This window comes from Nelumbo nucifera, chromosome 2 (assembly GCF_055504915.1).
Source record: "Nelumbo nucifera cultivar China Antique chromosome 2, China Antique-T2T, whole genome shotgun sequence".
NCBI lineage: Eukaryota > Viridiplantae > Streptophyta > Magnoliopsida > Proteales > Nelumbonaceae > Nelumbo > Nelumbo nucifera.
The window spans coordinates 10,091,510-10,111,023 of record NC_142650.1 but is presented as its reverse complement, the minus strand read 5'-3'; the positions used below and the strand labels follow the sequence as shown (position 1 = coordinate 10,111,023).

Here is a 19,514-nt window from a genome sequence, read left to right as displayed (position 1 = left end):
GCCCATCAACAATAAAATAAAAGATATTACAAGAGAGGATGTTAGGGCCCATTCGGCCCAGTCTCTTTACACTCCCCCTCAAGCTGAGCATAGATGTCAATCATGCCCAACTTGCTTATATAGTGTGTCATTTTCCCTCTTGGAACTCCCTTGGTCAAGATATCAGCCAGTTGCTCTTCTGATGTGATGAATGGTAAACAAACTTCTCCTGAGGAAACTCTTTCCCGTATAAAATGCCTATCAACCTCAATGTGCTTAGTTTTGTCATGTTGAACAGGATTATGTGCAATGTTGATAGTAGCTTGGTTGTCACAATAGAGCATCATTGGTTTCTCGTAGTCCACCCCCAATTCTTCTAGAAGGGAACGTAGCCACAGTAATTCTGACACACCATGTGCCATTGCCCTGTATTCTGCTTCAGCTGAGGATCTAGCAACTACAGATTGTTTCTTACTCCTCCATGACACAATATTCCCAGTAACCAGAGCACAATAACCAGAGGTGGATTTCTATCATCAATACATCCTGCCCAATCGGCATCAGTAAAAGCTTCCAGCTTCATGTGACCATGTTTAGCAAATAGAATACCTTTCCCTGGGGTACCTTTCAAGTAGCACAAAACCCTTTCTGCAGCAGTTAAATGAGTATCTCTGAGAGAATGCATAAATTGACTAATAACACTTACTACATAGGAAATATCTGGCCCAGTTATGCAAAGGTATAACAACTTCCCAAGCAATCTCTGAAACACTCCCTTATTAGACAAAAGCTCACCATCTATAGCAGAAAGCTTATGATTAGGATCAATAGAAGTGGAGATGGGTTTAACTCCAAGTTTACCAGTTTCAGCAAGAAGATCAAGGACATATTTACACTGAGAGATGAAGATACCATCCTTAGATCGAGCAACTTCAATACCCAAGAAATACCGAAGATCTCCTAAATCCTTGATTTCAAATTCAGAGTTGAGAAATCCTTTTAGTTTACTAACCTCCTCAGTGTCATTACCAGTGACCACAATATCATCAACATAAACAATCAAGAAGGTCACCAGAGAGTCATTTCTCTTCAAGAACAGTGTATGATCAGATTGAGTTTGAGTGTAGCCAAAGGAGACAAGAGCAGCCTGAAATCTCTCAAACCAAGCCCGAGGAGACTGTTTGAGACCATAAATAGATTTGTGTAGTTTACACACCTTACCTTTCAATTCCTTCCCATACACTCCTGAAGGTAGAGACATATAGACCTCTTCATGCAGGTCTCCATTCAAGAAAACATTTTTAACATCAAACTGGTGTAGGGGCCAGTCAAAAGTAGCAGCTAGAGATAGTAAAACCCTTACTGAGGTCATCTTAGCTACAGGAGCAAATGTCTCAAGATAGTCAATGCCATACATTTGAGTGTAGCCCTTAGCAACCAACCGAGCCTTAAACCTCTCAACAGAGCCATCAGAGTGATATTTAATGATAATCACCCTTTTACAACCCACTAGTTCCTTCCCTTCCGGCAAGTCAACAATATCCCAGGTATGGTTCTTATGCAATGCATCTAGTTCGGCCATCATAGCATCCCTCCATTCAGCTTGAGATAATGCTTTCGGTACAGACCTGGGTATCACATGGAAAGAAATAGAGGCAAGAAAGGAGTAGTAGGAAGGGGAGAGAAGGCTGTAAGACAAGTGTTTAGAGATACAATGGGTTGTACACTTCCGCTTGCCCTTGTGGAGAGCAATAGGAAAGTCAATGTCTGGGACAGTCAGAGATGGGTTAGTAGAGGGCTGACCTGTTACCTCAGGAATGATGGGAGTGGCGAGATGCTCTTCTGAAAGAGTGGAAACAACCTGCGCATGTCTGAATCTCTGCCTTTGGTACCACCTTTGGAGAGCAGGAGTAGGAGGAGGAGCAGGAATATCAGACTCACAAGGAATATCAGAGATAGGTCCAGTGGGAGAAGTGGACACCCCATGATCGAACTCACAAGGAATAGGAAGAGGAACAACTGGAGACATAGCAAAGGGCTCGTCAGATTTCTCCCCCTCAGGAGGAATGCTAAAGAAGGGAGTCAACTCGGCAAAGGTGACATCCCGAGATACAAAGCGGGTGCCACGAACTGGATCAAAACAGCAATAACCCTTCTGTGTGGAAGCATATCCCAGAAAAACACATTTTTGAGTCTTAGGTTCAAACTTGTGCCTTTGATGACTATGAATATGCACATAGCAAGTGCACCCAAAAACACGGAGAGGAAGAGAAAAGATATCCTCATCCGGGAAGAGAAGACTAAAAGGGGTTTTAAAGCCAAGGACCCGAGAGGGCATACGGTTGATCAGAAAAGTAGTAGTAAAAACAGCATCTCCCCAAAATTTTATAGGAACATGGGATGCAAATAAGAGGGATCTAGCAACCTCAACCACATATCTGTTCTTTCTTTCCGCCACCTCGTTTTGTTGTGGAGTGTAGGAACAAGAACTTTGATGAATAACCCCAAAAGCTTCAAGATAGGTGGTGAGGGTTCTCTCAAAATACTCCTTAGCATTGTTAGAACGGAATATTCTGATACGAGTATTAAACTGGGTGAGGATGAGTTCATGAAATTTTTTCACAATAGCTGGTACTTCATCCCTGGATTTCATGAGATTAATCCAAGTGTAACACGAATAATCATCAATAAAAAGGATAAAGTACCTGTAACCCCCCATGGTTGGCATAGGATATGGCCCCCACACATCAGAGTGAACAATATGGAAAGGAGAAAGAGATCTTTTATTGCTAATTGAATAGGAATGTCTACAATGCTTTGCCAGTTCACATGACTCACAATGAAGTCTCGATAAAGACACTCCTTTAAACATATCTGGGAACAGATGACTCAAAGCAGAAAAAGACAAGTGACCAAACCGAAAGTGACATAATAAAATTTTGTTAACAGACTCTGACACAACTAACTCTAAGGCAACTCCATGAGGTGGTCCCAAAGCTTGATCTGGTGTGTCCAACAAGTATATTCCGTTCGCCTCATGGCCACTCCCAATCATCCTCTGAGACTGTAGGTCCTGAAAAACACAATGAGTGGGAAAGAAGGTTTTGCTGCAATTCTTGGATTTTGTTAAGCTACTAACAGATAAAAGGTTTGTGTTAAGTATAGGGACATGAAGGACAGAGGATAAGAAAAGGGTGTCAGAGGTCTTTATATCACCTTTACCAGAGATGGGGGCAAGGGACCCACCGGAAAGGGATATTTTCTCTTTTCCAGAAAGAAGGTGATATGAGCAAAAAAGATTAGACAGGCCGGTCATATGGTCTGATGCACCGGAATCAATAATCCAAGGGATTTTATGATTACCTGAAACTGAAGCATGATTTCCAGAAGCACGAATACCTGAGTGAGCAAAAGCCGATGAAGATGATGTGTTGTTGGAAGGGTGAGCTGAAGAAACCGTAGCTTCCAAGTGATTTAGGAGCCTCCCATACTTTTCAAAATCTAGCTTCATTGCAGCCAACTACTCAATGGTTGATTTCTCTTCACTCTCCTTACTTCCCCCTTCAGGTACTGTAGCAACATTAGTAGTCTTAGGTTTTCCTACCTGACTGCCCTTCTTAGAGTTATTGTTATTCTTAAACCTATCAGGGAGAAGCTCAGGATGAAGCTTTCAGCAGGTGTCCTTTGTATGCCTCGGTTTCTTGCAATATTCACACATCTGCTCTCTTTTCTCAGTAGGGCCCTTTGGCTTCATTCCTGCATGTGCAAAATGTTCTGTAGGTGGACTCTGCAACTGAACCTGCCGCTTACTCTCCTCACTACTTATCATAGCATATGCCTATGAAAGAGTAACCTCATCTCTGGCCAAGATATTTTGTCTAATAATGTCAAACTTAGGGTTGAGTCCAGTGAGAAATTCAAACACCCTATTTCTCTCCACCAGCTTTCTATACATTTCAGCATCCTTCTTACTCTCCCATACCATTGTCTCCATAACATCAATTTCCTGCCATAGGGATTTCAGTATAGAGTAGTAGATTGCTACACTCTTCTCCCCCTGTCTCAGGTTCTTCACATCACTCTTCAACTTATAAGCTCTGGCTACATTCAATTTCTGTGAATAGGTCTCAGTAACACTGTCCCATATCTCCTTAGCCGAAGACATCCAGAGATAGTGTTGGCTTATATGAGGTTGCATAGAGTTAACCAACCACCCTATGACAGTATAGTTTTCTTGCATCCATTTTTCAAATTCAGGGTCTGTCTCTTCGGGTTTCACCTTACTGCCTGTAAGATACCCGAGTTTTCCTCTACTACAAACATAGATTCTTATAGACTGTGCCCAAGCAAGATAATTTGTCCCATCTAGCTTGATTGTGGTTATACCAGTCAAAACGGAATCTTCTGAGCCAAGGCCAGAAACCGGCACCTGCTTGAACTCACTTCCGTATGTCTCCATCAATCAAACAAAAATCAAAGAACCAGAAATTTTGTCTATATAAACTTACTTGAAGTCAAACCAGAACTTAGGTGCTTGAAAAACTAGGGTTTTGCTCCGTCCAACTGTTGGGAGGAAGAGAGAAGATGCAGCTGCACCTACCAGACCAACCCAAATTCTTCCAAACCTGAACCGCCCTCCTTTAACAGTCACGAGACACCTTCCAAGTACAGAGCGCCACAACCAAGCTTCACCTTTCCTGGTAACCTCGAAAATCTCTAGTCGGCTAAGGTTTCGGGCAGCAGCAGAACAGCACCGCTTCTTGGCAAAGTCCAGCGAGATCTAAACTCTCCAAACCCTCTACCAACTAGGCAGGTGATCCTCTATACTATAGAGAACCTATCTCTCCATACACTCTCTTGATTTTAGAGTGTATGGGAACGAAGAAAAAAGAAAGAAGAACTAAGCCCGCTCTGATACCAAGATGTAAATCAGTCCTCAAATATCAAGAACAAATTTAGGGATTAGAAGAAGTAAAGAACAGGTCTGAACAGCTATACAGGAGAAGATGGCAAAGAGAGAAGGTAAGAGAAGAAGGAGTCGAATTAATCTCCATTCTCCTCTAACCCTATTTTATTAAGATCTAAAAATTAGATGATGACAAGAATGCCCTTAAGTGGGCAGCCAGCTTGGCAGTTACATAAAGAGAATAAAACAAGAATAAATAACAGGCCCATTAAGTGTGGCCCATCAACAATAAAATAAAAGATATTACAAGAGAGGATGTTAGGGCCCATTCGGCCCAGTCTCTTTACAATATCAATGTTCTGAAAGCCGTAAGCACATCGTAATTCGTAGAGAAAATCAAATTGAATCGTGAATTGTATCGTAAATTGTAAGATTATTTATATTTTTAAAATACTTGTCAAAAGTTATTTTTAATCCATATCTACCATGCATGTGCCTCTATACCACTTAACAATAGAAGTCTAAGATTATGCATTTAAGTTTAACAATAGATTATGTATTTAAGTCTAAGTTTGATTTAACAATAGAAGTCAAATAATCCACATACAATGACTCTTTATCCTACATATGATGGAAAGGTAGAGAAATAATTCTTCATTGAATTGATTTGAATTGCAAGAATCATATAAATAGTAAGATTTATGATTTAAATCATAGGATTCAAATAAAGATGATAAGGTGTTTGCAGAAAAGGATTTGGACATAAGATTCAAATTGAAACCCTTGGGATTCATGATTCAAATCGTGAATCGTATTTTAAATCTTAATAACATTGTTTTAGGTATGCTAATGTTTTCATTTGTAAGACAACCTACACTTTGATTCATTGTATCGTTTCTTCAGTTGAAAGCTTCCTAAGTTTTGGGGTGTCCTGCATGAATGGCATATAATGCAACTTGTATATTATTAATAGATTTTTCCTCGTGGATAATAGAATGTTTTATTAGAAATTAGAAAATGAAGAAGGATTTTCTGAACATTATTGGTTTTTATTATGTTTATTCAATGTCTGTGCTTATTTAGAATTTCCTTGTTTTCTCAGCTGCCACGGCTGTACAATGTGTACAAAGAGATGGGAATTGTCACATCATTCCAGAACATACTTGACAATATTTTTCTTCCCCTTTTTGAGGTTACAGTTAATCCAGATTCACACCCTCAGTTGCACATTTTCTTGAAACAGGTTTGGCTTGTTCCTGTTGTACTTTGTGATATTACTTTTCATTTTAGTATGGACTTGAGTTATGCTAAACCAGTCAATGTGAGTAAGAATGTTGATACTGTGTCACATCCAGAAAAGATTGTAACTTTAGTTCAACCTATTCAATGCAAAGTGGTATCCACTAGTTAATGGTCGCTTTGGTTGGTGAAATTTTGTGCATGGCATGATGGGTTGCTTACATGCTTGCTGGCTTTAGTATGGTTTTACATGGGAGAAGTTTGATTCATGAAGCTTTATTTTTATCTCCAATCTTTTGAAGAATAAGAACCGAGTCAGATTAAGAAAAGAAGTTAATACTGAGTGCACACATGCATGTATCTGATTCTGCATGAATTAGGTCAGATACAATAATGATTGGGGTACACTTTGTATATCACACGTGCAGATTACATGCCAGTTGTTTCTATTATGTTTACCAATGTAGTATTCTAGGAACTGTAGTTCATTGATACCCCTTCAAGGATGGCATATTTTTATGGGAATTGAGAATTATACATACACAGGTAGAGCCAGGGTGTGGCAGAGGAGAGCCATGGTCCCTAATGCCTTAAAAATCCCCCCACCCCCATTTATATCCACCTTATATTTTGGCCCTCCATCTATGTTTATTGACATTTACCCTCCTAATTCATATTTATTAACTTTTGCCCCCCCCCCATCAAGAAATCCTGGTTCCACCCTTGTACACAACACACGCACACTACGTAGGTCAAATTGCAATTTATGATGTTTCATTAAAGATTTTTTTTCCCTTCCTTCTACTTCAAACCAATATTTTTGTTCTACTCTGTAATTTGCAACTTTAGAGTCAAAGATGATTGTTTATAGAATTGAGATTTGCTTCCTACCTTATTTTTTGGTGTAATCACATTGATATACTGAAGCATAACTAGAATTGAATTTTACCATCATTTTTATTTCAGGTTGTGGGGCTCGATTTAGTGGATGATGAAAGTAAGCCTGAAAGACGCCCAACAAAACACATGCCAACACCTGCTCAGTGGACCAATATATTTAACCCTGCATACTCATACTATGTATACTACTGTTATGCCAACCTTTATACGCTAAATAAGGTCTGAATTAGATTTCCTGAACAACATTTTCTTCCTGTTTTACTTGATGCATGCTTACAAAGCAAACACATCTGCTTGGATGGTTTCCTGGTAATAGCATTTGTAACAGCAAGAACAGCAGCTTTCAGGCAGTGTTTTATGGACTGTCCTAAATGGATGAAATGAAGTGTTTGTGTTGGACACGCATTGGACTCCAACACATTATTCTTGAAGAACACTTCTATGGGACATTTTTTTGTTCCGCTTATTCAACATAAATGACTGGCTAATAATGAATGCTATTTTTTCCCATAAAATGTCATTTTTTTATAAGTGTTCCTATAAAATGTCATTAAAAAACTTATTTGTACTTTTCTATAGTTTTGCATAATATTAAAACTTATGGACTAATTTAATGGTTTATACCACTGTTTTGAAAACTGGACCAGACCGGATGCTCGAACCATTTGACCCGGGAACCAGTTATCTTTCCAGGTCCGGTTTTAGACCGGATCGCTTTAAAAAACATTGAAATGGTCAAAAAACTGCTGACCCGGATGGTCAAACCGCTAAACCGTTCGACCCGGGCAGCGGTTTGCAGTTTTAATAAAAATTTATTTAATTTTTTTAAAGATTATTAATAGAAAAAGAAATGGAGATTGAGAGATGGGGGATGGACTGAGAGAATCTCAGATCTGTGTGTGTGTGTGTGTGAGAGAGAGAGAGAGAGAGAGGCAAGATGACAAGATTTCCCTCCTTCCTCCTCCTCCTCTTCCTTCTTTCTTTCTTTCCCTCCTTCCTTCCTTCCTTCCTTCCTTTCTTCCTTCCTTTCCATTTTCTTTTCTTTCCTTTCTTCCTTTCTTTCCTTTTTTTTTCTTGTTTTCTTCAGCCAACAGCCACCTATCTCTCTTTTCTCATAAAAGAAGAGGGATGTGAATATAACCGTATACATCTACCCTAATATTCCAATCTAAGGGTTGAACCATTCAACCCAGAAACCGGTGATCAAAGCGGTTTGGTTTCCTGGTTGGTTTTTAAAACCTTGGTTTATACTCTTTTATAGATGTGTTTCTAGTCATTTTTTCTTTGTCTTGCCAAGTCAGACTCCCGGACACATGTTGGGTTCTCATTCCTGTTTCTGTGTCCATGTAACATTGCTTTCAGGCTGTTGACAAATAATAATGAGATAGGAAGTTCAACCAAATCTTGTAGGAAATTGTCTAGTTCCAACTCACCCCCCACAGTACATGTTGCACATGCATGCTTCATTTTGCTTCACAGGCACAAGGAGTTTCTTCCTACTTTCTGAGAAATGGCTCAAAGGAATAGCTAATGTGTTCAATTTTATCTGTCAGCTTCGTGAATCAAAGGGTATGACAACAATCAAATTCCGTCCACATTCTGGAGAGGTATCAATGGATGCTCCTGTCAACCAATCATATTGATGTATTATCCAACGTTTTTAGATGGTTTCTCATACGATCTGCTATTTCCAGGCTGGCGACATTGATCACCTAGCTGCAACTTTTCTTACAGCTCATAACATTGCACATGGGATAAATTTGAGAAAATCTCCTGTTCTTCAATACTTGTATTACCTTGCACAGGTAAAAATAAAAGCTTCATTTTCAGTTGATGTTTGAATTAGGTTTATCTGAATGTTCCTCAACTGTCTGTGATGGCATTTTGATTTACAGATTGGACTGGCTATGTCACCTCTGAGCAACAACTCCTTATTTCTGGATTATCATCGCAATCCTTTTCCAATGTTTTTCTTACGTGGTCTTAATGTCTCACTTTCTACGGATGATCCATTGCAAATCCACTTAACAAAAGAACCCTTGGTGGAAGAATATAGTATAGCAGCTTCTGTGAGTGCTCTCTTTCCTCTTCTCTTATACATATTATGTGGCACTGCATACATATATGATGTAATATTTTACATGCATATATACAAATATGCATATATGTACGAATTTAGCTCTGAAGGAACTAACCCATATGCTTACAGGTATGGAAGTTAAGTGCATGTGATCTATGTGAGATTGCCCGCAATTCAGTTTACCAGTCAGGTTTTTCACATGCTTTGAAGGTACACAAAATTTGCTTCAGGTTTTTTATTTATTGAAAATACTACTGAGATTATATTAATAGGTGGAGAATAAGAAATAAGACCTCATTACTATGATTGGTATAAATGACCAGGACAAAAAACAGCACTAAGCTGCTCAATGGTTAAAGGGTCCTGTAACAATCAGTTCTTAGATGGGGATTGGGGTCTGGGTGCTCTTCTCTTAAGATGAAAAGAGAACATAATCACATGGATTTCAGGAAACTATATTATTTTTTTCTACATTCCTGTTTTTTTCCCAGAGAGGAAAAGTTATTGATACACTCCTAGGAGGCTTGGCACAACCAAAATGATTTGATCTTACACTTCTTGGAATTACTTATCTGGGTTAAGAGCTAGATTGGAAGATGATCTTTTGTGTGTTTGACTCAAGATTCCATTCAATGGGTTGTACCTACCAAATCATCCAGGTTGTCCATCTGTTGTCTATTTTTCTTTGCATTATCCATATGTTGCCTGCTCTTTTGAAGATTTCTGCCAAGATTGAAAGGAAGATTATTTGGGGTTGGGCCTATCAAAAAGGTGAAGAAATCAAAGAAAATTTTTAAGAGTACTGAGGTTTTTGTTCTGGCCTCTAAGGAAGCTGAGTAATTAAGTTTTTTTGAGTGGTGTCAAGTTAGAGTCCAGTTTTCATCGTTGTGAGCTTTTGTTGTTTGTTTGGGGGCTCAGCGAGGTTGATGTTTGTGGCCTGGTGGTCTGTCAAATGTGTTTTGGGTTGAAGTTTAGATTGTGGTTGCTTGAATTGGTGTTTGTATGGGGTTGCTTGTATGTTTTATGTTTTTGGTCCTTTTAGTATGGTGGTTGTGTTTTGTGATGGGTTTCTTTTGGTTTGAGTCGTGGAAGGTTTGGAGTTGGATTTGGTTGGGTGAAGGTTTATTTTTTCTTTATTGGGTGACTTCTTATCTCCTTTCTTGTAGCCTTCTTTTTTCTTTTAATATTTTTTTATTTTACTATAAAAAAAAAGAAATGATTGGATATATTAGAGCTGACCCTGTCTAGTTGATTTTTTGTGTGGAACACGAACATCTAATGAGCAAATCCAAAAGGTGGCCTAAATAGCACCTCCCTTCTTGGACAACCATAACACCTACTATTGAAAGTTGGGAAATTCCTTATCCATCAAAAAAAAGTTGGACAATTCCTTGATTAGACTTGAGAGAGATACTACAAACTTGTATAAGCATCAATGTGGGTAGAAAGGGCATGCATAAAGAGATTTACAGAAACGTGTCTTCTACTTGTTATCTTCTAAAATTTGAATATTTTCTTCAATGCAGCACTAAACCACTCATTCGCAGTGCTATTATCAGTGAGGATGTGGAACTGTCACTCCTATTGTTCATGAAATTCGATGACTGTTTTGTTGATATGCATGTCAAACTGTGATTCTTGATTAGGGGCAACTTAAATTGCTTTATAAATTACATTGGCATAGCATATAAATAATTTTCAGATGGTGCCACCTATGATTGTTGATATGCATGTCAAACTGTGATTCTCGATTTGAGGAATTCCTTTGCCAATAACTGATATATTTGAACCTTTGAAACCTTTTTTCTAGTCGCATTGGATCGGGAAATCATACTACATGAGAGGTCCAGATGGTAATGATATTCACAAAACAAATGTGCCTCATATCCGGGTGGAGTTCCGTTATACAGTATGTTCTCAGTTGTGGTTTTCCTATCTACTTTTTTATGTTCCATGCTGTGATGGTGGACTTTGGTTAATTAAGAAACGAATGAAAGGGAAACAAAGGTTAACTAGTGCAATCAAGTGTTTTTGCAGATCTGGAAGGAGGAGATGCAACAGGTTTATCTAGGGAAAGCTAAAATTCCTGAAGAAGTGGACAAATGAAAGTGCATGCCACTTACTTTGCCATTCACAGTCATTTGATTGTTTTGTTTTCCTGGTAAGTTTTTGCTTGATGTTTTAAGGCGGTTACCACATTGGTGTCTTCTCTGCAAAGTTCTCCGAGTTACTCGGGCGTATAAGATTTTGGACGTATTATCATGAGATCCATATTTTATTTGTGACTATAAACCATAGTATTTCTGCTTTCCAAGCAATGATAAATCAATGGTTTAGATGCTGTGGTCAAGTAATCTTAGTGCGATGGACAGGTCCTGATCTGGTTGCATCTGATCTGATTGCACGGTGGAAATTCCTCCGGTTCACATTATTAAGGGAGCATTGTTAGTGTACATGATAAAGAGAATTACACAGTCAACGAGTGCAGAATTTGGACCTAAAACCAAACACGATCCTGGTCCAAACGTTGCTGGATTTTTTTTTTTTTTTTTTTTTGTTGAGGCCCCGAGCAATTGATTAAACATTATACAGGTATTACAAGAGATCTTACCTGTGCTCATGAGTTTTTTCAGTCGTTAAATCCATTGTAATAAGTTGTAATGCTGCTTTAAGCTCCAGCACAAAGGAAACGGAAAAAAAGACTCCTGCTCGTCTGCACCATTGACCCCTGCCGCCGGCAAGGATTACTGGATTAGTGTCATCCCTAGTAATGAAACAAGAGGGAAGTTTAGTTCACACCGTGTTGAAATTAGTGTGATCCTTAGTATACAACTATACGTCATATTTTTGGAACCAAAAAAAATGTAGTAAGCTCCTTAATCCCAAGTGTTGGTGAAAATGATGTTTCTCGTAGTGTACCATGTCCATGACACCTTATTTCTGTCATGTACATCCATTTGTTTCCCATCTTTCATTTATCTGATCATTGTTCATTGGCTATTCATTTCCCCACGAGTCTCGATATCTATAATGGACTGAATGCAGAAACGCGCAATGAGGGGATAAACTATAAAGAGGGTAAACCTTCCATTTAACACAGATAAAGTAGGCAATGGGCCATGTTCAAAACTTCAAATGCTTTGCTTGAACAAATGTGCATAAGGCTCATTTTGGAAAGAGTATAAATACCGGTTTGTCGTTCTTGGAGGCACCAGCTTCATACAGTCCTTACCACCCCTCCCCCCCTCCCAAAAAAAAAAGAAGCTTCATGCAGTCCTCTACGACAAAGCCTTCACGTAGGGGGGGCCTTCTTCAAGAATTCAAATACGCTGTAAAGGAGTGCTGGATGGAATCGTTAGGGGAGGGATATGTTGTTGGTCCGACGGACGTTGCTGTATCGACTGATTTGCCGTGATACGGTGATAGCAGGCGAGAGTGCGAGACATTGGCCAAATAAATAACCTCTCCTTTTTTGCAATTGGGGGACGTGTAATTGATCCGGTCCAACAAAAATCGAGCTTCAATCAAATGGATAAAATGGACTTTTTGTCCATTCTGACCATCTTAATGGCGCTACATTATGGAATCTCAAATTTATGAAAGTCTAAGTAGGGTTTTAAACTTGAGAGATTTTCAACAATTGTTAAATAGTTCAGGATTAGTTCAACTAATTAAAGTTTCATTTGGATTTTGGAGCATGTGGGGTTCCCGAGCCACAGTGTATTAGAGTCTAGAGATTTGAAGATGGAGCTCTATTCATTTCCAATTAAATGGTGTCCATCTAAGTTCATTTCAAGTATTATTATTATTTTTTTTGTTATCACTAGTTTATTCCATCACAATTTAAGTTGCACTTTAGTGAGAGTAGCCAATTTTCTATTCTCTAAACAAATTTGTATTATTTTCTTTGTATCTTAATCGTAATTTTTATTAATTTTTTGGAAAAGATTTTTTATAGATTTATTATTATTTTTAGGCAAAATTTTAAAAAAGTTCCTTTTATAACAAGTCTATAAACCACATTTCTGTTTTGACCCTAACAAAGGCCTCCCCTATAGTTTTGAGAAAAAAAAAGTGCAAATACTTCCTTTCCCTTGGCTCTACGGTAACAAAGACAATAAAGTTATCAAAATACCCTTATCATTGTTAATGTGTTATCATACACAATTTAAAGTTTCAACTTTACCCTCCTCTAATCCATTTTGCTAGACAACTTTCAAAGAATAATTCTCCTTATTCTCCTTGGACAAATGTAAAAAGGCTGAAGTGAAGTAAAATTAATGCATTACATTACATCAACATTTTTTTATTTGGAATGCTGACTAAAGGAAGGTATTTGCACTTTTTTTCAAAACAATAGAGGGATTTTGTTAAGGCCAGAACATTGGGCAGTTTCATAGGATTGTTAGAAAAGTGAATGAGGTTTTTATAATTTTCCTTATTTTTAAATGAAATTTATATTGATTTTAATATGATTAAACTATGTTTAAAACTGGTATTTTTATTATTATTTTTTAAATTAGTGAAAATTGAATTCATTTAAGTATATTAAGTTTTTATTGATCTTAAATTTTGTATAAAATTTAATTAACTATATAATTTATATTTTTAATGGAACTTAAGTTGGTTTTAAATTAATAAAATTTAATTATAAAACTAATAATTGTTAATAATTTTGTATTAGTTTGATATTGTGAGATGATATTTGCTTTTAATTTATCTTATTTGTTATTAATTAAATTCTTTTTATTACATTAATAATTTTTTTTGTTATGGTTATTTAAGTAACTTACTAAAATATTTTTTTTATGGTTAATTAAAAGTTATTGTTTTCAAATGGAATATAAATGATTTATAATTTTAAATTGAAATATACTATTTAGTGCAATAATATATCATTGAATATCTCGATTTCAATGTAATTAATCTTTATTGATAATTATAATTGAATGCAAATATGTCTATTATATGTATAGTTTGAAATGGATATATATATATAGAGAGAGAGAGAGAGAAATGGAGATGAGAGAGAATTAACAGGCATGAAATATTGAAGGAAATAGTTAATGGCATAATTAATGAGAGATTATTAAAAGAGCTAATGTGTGTGTGTGTGTGTGTGAGAGAGAGAGAGAGAGAGTTAATGGTGTTTTAATGAGGAGTGTTAGAAATCTAAATGGTGATTGGTCAAATGAGTTATTTTGTTCAATTTTAAATTTAGAAAATTAAAAAACAAAAAAAATAGATAAATGCCTTTGAGAAAAAACAAAAGAAAGAGATAAGTGATTTTCAAAATAAACATAGAGCAAGAAAGTACCAACTTGGCACATTGCATTTTAATATATAGATATAGATAACAACGAGCAGATGTTAGACCTTGTGAGTGGACGCAATTGCATCGCGACAATCCCGATGAAGGAGGTGATGGGGGTTCACTTAGAATCTTTTTGTAACTCTCTCATATTTGCTTTTCACTATTACTATGGTGAGTCCACCTCTATTTAAGCAAAATTGTTAGCTTTATATGATGGTCTAAGTCTTTGTTTTCAAAGAGATTATACGAGATCGAGATTGAAAGTGATAACATGATAATTTTTGACATTCAAATTGAGAAATTGGGTTATCCTTGGAATCTTGTTTATATCTCGTGTAGGATTAAGAACTTAGTGCAAAAAATTAATATTATGTGAACCCATATCTCACCAGAGGGAAATCATTGTGGCTGATCTCCTCCTTAATAAAGGAATTGACGAAAGATGTTCGCTTAAGGTGATAAATGACAATTTTTCGCATGCCCTCACCATTAGTCAGGGGCAGTTTCGTAACTTGACATTTTTTCGCATGGATAAGTGATGATGAAAGGGAGGTGTGTGTTGGATTTCTCAAAGCTTTAGGGGGCATTTTTGTTAAAATAAAACTTGGAGGTTTTTGTATTTTACACTAAGATAAATGGAAAATTTCAAACCATTCCCGTCATCGACTGATCTCCGTTAAAAGGATTCGCACATGAGAATCCTTCTTCTCGTGTAAACTAGCGTGGATGCATTTGATTGTTCCCACAGCTTGCTAAAACAGCGTAAGGCGTTCGGCTAATCCGATCTCATTTTTAATCCGTTACAGTGGACCCAGTTAAAACTTAAAACTGGATGACTGGAGAACACTAGTCAGTAGTCACTAGGGTTTTGCACTAACGTTTCCCCGCCTTTTTGCTCACTCAAAACTGCATAAAAAGGGCGGGAGAGAGAGAGGCCTCTGTCTCTGATTTCTCTCTCTCCGTCGTTTTGCTCAACAAGAACAAGTGGCTTCTCGCGACTGTATTCTGAGGAAGGAAAATTTCAAGATGTCACTTGGTGTTCGGCATCTAACAGTCCTGGGCGAGTTCAAACCGTTCGGATTGATCGCAGAAGCTCTAGACGGAAAGCCCGTTGAAAATGCCACTGAAAAATACGATTACTTCCTCTTTGATCCCCAAATTACCCGTGAAAGCAACGAAACCTCTGATTACGACTCTTCGGCGTCTGCTTCATGTGATAGAAGCGATCATGAGCTCTTCATTAGAGGAAATCGGTATGTTTTCTTTTCAGTAACTCCCAACTCACTTCTCCTGCGGCAGGAAGTTAAAACTTATTATTCAAGCATTTATTTTATTTCTCATTTTCAATTTTTCATCTTTGTTCCTTTTATGCTTTATTTTTTTGTTAATTTTGATAATGTGTCAACGCATTCATGGCAAGCTGTCCCTTCATGTTTTAATTCACGAATTTTGATTCTTCTGTACATTAACATCAGTCAATCTTGATATTTCTTGCCATCATTATGGTTCCATAATCAGCATATGGCGGCAAGCAAGGCCAATGGTTTTGATTCTTTGTTCCTTTGTTAGTTTCACGCTTCTGGGGTTTACAACTTGATTGTCCATCCAATTGAAAAATGTATTCCTTTTCACTGCTCAGTAGCGGTTGTTGACCTTACCATTACCACATTACTTGGATTTAGCTGTGAATGTGCATATTATGTTTGATTATATTGTATCATTACATTTAACAAGAAATACATATGTTTTTTAATAAATAAGCTTGCTTACTGACTATAAAAAAATGAAAAAAAGGTTTGCTTACCTGCTTGGGATGCCAGACCTACAAATAGATGCCTCTTTTCAGCGTTTGGAAGTATTTTAGTTATATTAATCCTGCAATTTTAACTTATTCTCATATAATCTGGTGGTGGTAGGGTGTCCCTTAATAGTCAGAACTGTGTCAAGGTGGCATGCTGTAGACATAAACTGTCAGTTCTGTCTTTGGAATGGAATTACCTTAGAACAGTGCTCCTAAAAATTAGGAATTTGGTGCCAAGCAGATTGGTTCATGCAAAATCCAAAAATAGTTGGGCCATGTATGTGAAACATACCTAAGCCTTATTTTTTTTGAACAGTGAAGTATTTTTATTTTGTTGATAAAAATTGCAAATAATTGGTTCAAGATGTCCATGTACACCAAGGATCTGTACAGTGGGTCTATACAAAAAGAACTTGCAAGTTACCTTTGCCTTATGAACAAAATTCCCATATCAAAAAACGTGCTAAGTGATGATCCAAAAAATTCCTCCTGAGTTGCCTGCCAAAAGCATAAACACCTTCTGACCTTTCTTGTTATCATCTCCACAGGATTTGCCTTTTTTTCTCAAAAATCTATAGGTTCCTATCCATTCTAACACACTGGATTATTTGCCTAGTGAATCATGTATATTTCACAGTGTCATCTGTGGACACTGAAGTCTTTTGGAAAGAGGTCACTGGCATTTATTTAATGTCCTTTAATTGCAATTCTAGGTTGAATGCTTAATCTCTGATAGTATTCATTTTTGTGGAGCCCTTGTGATGTTCTGTTCCATTTCACTACTCTGTTAGATCTTATGCTAATGCCATTGTCTACTTGCATTATTATTATTTTTTGGTCTCATTGCTGTTGTTGGTGTTATTTTTTTAGTATGTTTTGTCATTACAGTGGTTAAATTTTCCCACTTGCAATTGGAGTTTATTGCATAGTTATTATCTTTTCAGTTTTCACTTTTATTTGTCTTTTCTGCACAAAAATGTTGTAATTTCTTTTACAATTTATTTGTAACAGGATAATTTGGAGTTCAGGATCACGAGTGCAAAAGAGATACACTTTACCTTCATTAGTGATCATGGTAAAACTTTTGTTTATGCTATTTTTTTTTTGATAATTGAAATAATTTTATTAATCAGCAATAGACAATAGTACAAAGTCCCTAAGGAAAGGCACGAGTTGCAACCTCTCCGGGCTAGTTAAGTACAGATTTCCAAATTAATAACAACTTACAAAGAAGCACAACAAAGATCTTCCCTAGAAACCCCCTGTTTGGCTAAAGCATCAGCCAAAGAATTAGCAGACCTACTAACCCGTTTTACCTCAACTCTCATATTGCTGGTTAACCACTTTACTTTTTTTGATGAGATCTTTGTAGCCCCAAATGGTGGTATCCAAGTTTAGGAGCCACCTTGTTACCACCTGAGAGTCCCCTTCAACTAGGAGATGCTCCACCCCAAGCTGGTTGGCGATCTGAATTCCTTGTACTGCAGCAAGGATTTCTGCCCTTGTGGAATTCCCCACTCCCACCGGTCCTAAGAATAGGGAAATTATGTTGTTGTCCTTATTTCTCAGGATACCCCCTATACCTGAAGGCCCGAGGTTGCCTTGGTTGCTTCCATCAAAGTTCAGTTTGATGACACCTTCCAAAGGCGGAACCCATTCTGACAGAATTCTATCCTTCTTTGTTGAAGTGTTACCTATTACTAGCCAATTCCTCCACAAGTCATCAAAGGAGAAGCCATCAAAAATATCCACAGTTTTCAGCCAATGGATTGCTCTTGTTAGGATACAATCCTTCATTTCATCTAACCCTCTTTCCTTCTCTAAGAAAATTCTTGCAATCCTTTCCTCCAAAGAGTCCATAGAGTGGCTGCCCTAACACATTTCCACATGACCTTACCTCTTCTAGTGTGCCAGACAAATATAGATGGGTTGAATAACGAGCTTAAATCAGAAGGCATAGACCACCTACCTCCAAATAAACAAAGGTTCCACCTCCATATAGCTGTAGCAAAGGAACAGGAGATTAGCAAATGGAAACAGTCCTCATTCTCGGCCTTACACAAGGAACACCAATTTGGGGAAAGATAAAGACAAGGGTTTATGCTAAAATTTTTGGCAGCCTTTTATTTTTGTGGCGTGTTCCATTGTTTGTTTGGTTCTCATAATTTGTCCTACTGGTTGTCAGAGGAAATAGTTAACATCATGACTTAGGTGGCGTTTGATAAATCTGAAAATTCAGATCTGAAAAGTTAAAAAGATATTAAGTGTCTGAAATCTGAAAAGAGGCATAGATGCTTTTCTACTTTTTAGAGGATCTGAATCCATAAGTTTGTTTGTGTTGGATCAACCCTTTACCGTCTGAAATTTACTGATTTTACTATTTTACCCCTAGAACATACTATTTGGAAATGTTGAGTTCATTTTGCATTATCTCATAAAAAATAATTTTCAACCTCAAAATAATATTGAAACAATACAAATAAAATATAATAAATTAATAATTACTAATTAATAAATGAAATGATTAAAATTTTAAAAAATAATTAATGACTATAAAAATATTAAAATAATTAATAATTTACACAAATAAAAATTAAAATAATTTTAAAAAATTATTGAAATAACTAAAAATTACTAGTTAATAAAATAATTAATAATTAATAAATAACACAAGTAAATTTAATAAAAAATAATTAATGTTTAATAAAATATATTAAAATATTTAATAATTAATAAAAATATTATTATTACTCATCGACCCACCGCTGCTGCATGTTGCAGCAGGGGAGAGAGAGAGAGAGAGAGACGCTACAAGTTACAAAGACTCGTGCCGAGTGCACCTTGTGCCTTAGCTTAGGTGCATTCCTTTGTTAAACCCCTGACCAAGCCCCCATGCTATGGTCTTGAATTCTTAAGTTATGCATAAAATATAGGTGTTTATTTTTATTATAGTTCATTATCTTTGTTGAAGATTAATTAGTTTTATGATGTTTTTCTGAGTAGATGTTTATGTTAGTTGTTAGATAGGAGGTGGGGACCACAGTAGTTATGTGAGTCCAAATTTTATTATGTTTTTTGAGTGTTATATATGCTGTTTTATGTTTTGCTGCCCTATAAGGGCATAGTTGTCTTTGTACTGTTCTATTATTTTAGTATAAATAATAAGTGAAGGGGGTGGCCAGAATTATTGTTCTCTTTTCTTTCAACTTCTCTTCTTCTCTTCTTCTCCTTCTCTCTTCCTTCTCTCTCCAAGAAACTACTTTCTTTCATATTTTTTAATTCAGGAGATTCCTAC

General features: G+C 36.8%; 2 protein-coding genes across 5 annotated transcripts in view; both read left to right on the top strand.

The window, feature by feature from the left end:
• Window positions 1–12,003, top strand: part of LOC104594931 (AMP deaminase) — a 56,210-nt gene extending 44,207 nt beyond the window's left edge. Inside the window, exons 12-20 of one of the 2 annotated variants that reach the window (XR_016082344.1) lie at window positions 5,988–6,128; window positions 7,091–7,243; window positions 8,578–8,631; window positions 8,719–8,829; window positions 8,920–9,093; window positions 9,234–9,314; window positions 10,915–11,013; window positions 11,142–11,265; window positions 11,477–12,003. Coding sequence is in view for 1 of the 2 variants with exons in the window: in XM_019197319.2 (XP_019052864.1) it covers window positions 5,988–6,128; window positions 7,091–7,243; window positions 8,578–8,631; window positions 8,719–8,829; window positions 8,920–9,093; window positions 9,234–9,314; window positions 10,915–11,013; window positions 11,142–11,210 (882 nt within the window). In the remaining variant the exon portion in view is untranslated. Of the gene's footprint in view, window positions 1–5,987; window positions 6,129–7,090; window positions 7,244–8,577; window positions 8,632–8,718; window positions 8,830–8,919; window positions 9,094–9,233; window positions 9,315–10,914; window positions 11,014–11,141; window positions 11,455–11,476 lie in introns of those variants that run through there. The other variant, XM_019197319.2, reaches the window with a different exon arrangement.
• Window positions 12,004–15,266: 3,263 nt separating this feature from the next.
• The window catches only part of EMB2771 (E3 ubiquitin ligase), a 73,196-nt gene continuing 68,948 nt past the window's right edge, over window positions 15,267–19,514 (top strand). For 2 of the 3 annotated variants that reach the window (XR_016082431.1, XM_088897779.1), the window contains exons 1-2: window positions 15,271–15,671; window positions 17,231–17,294. Coding sequence is in view for 2 of the 3 variants with exons in the window: in XM_088897779.1 (XP_088753905.1) it covers window positions 15,445–15,671; window positions 17,231–17,294 (291 nt within the window). In the remaining variant the exon portion in view is untranslated. Of the gene's footprint in view, window positions 15,672–17,230; window positions 17,295–19,514 lie in introns of all 3 variants that reach the window. The other variant, XM_010255483.3, reaches the window with a different exon arrangement.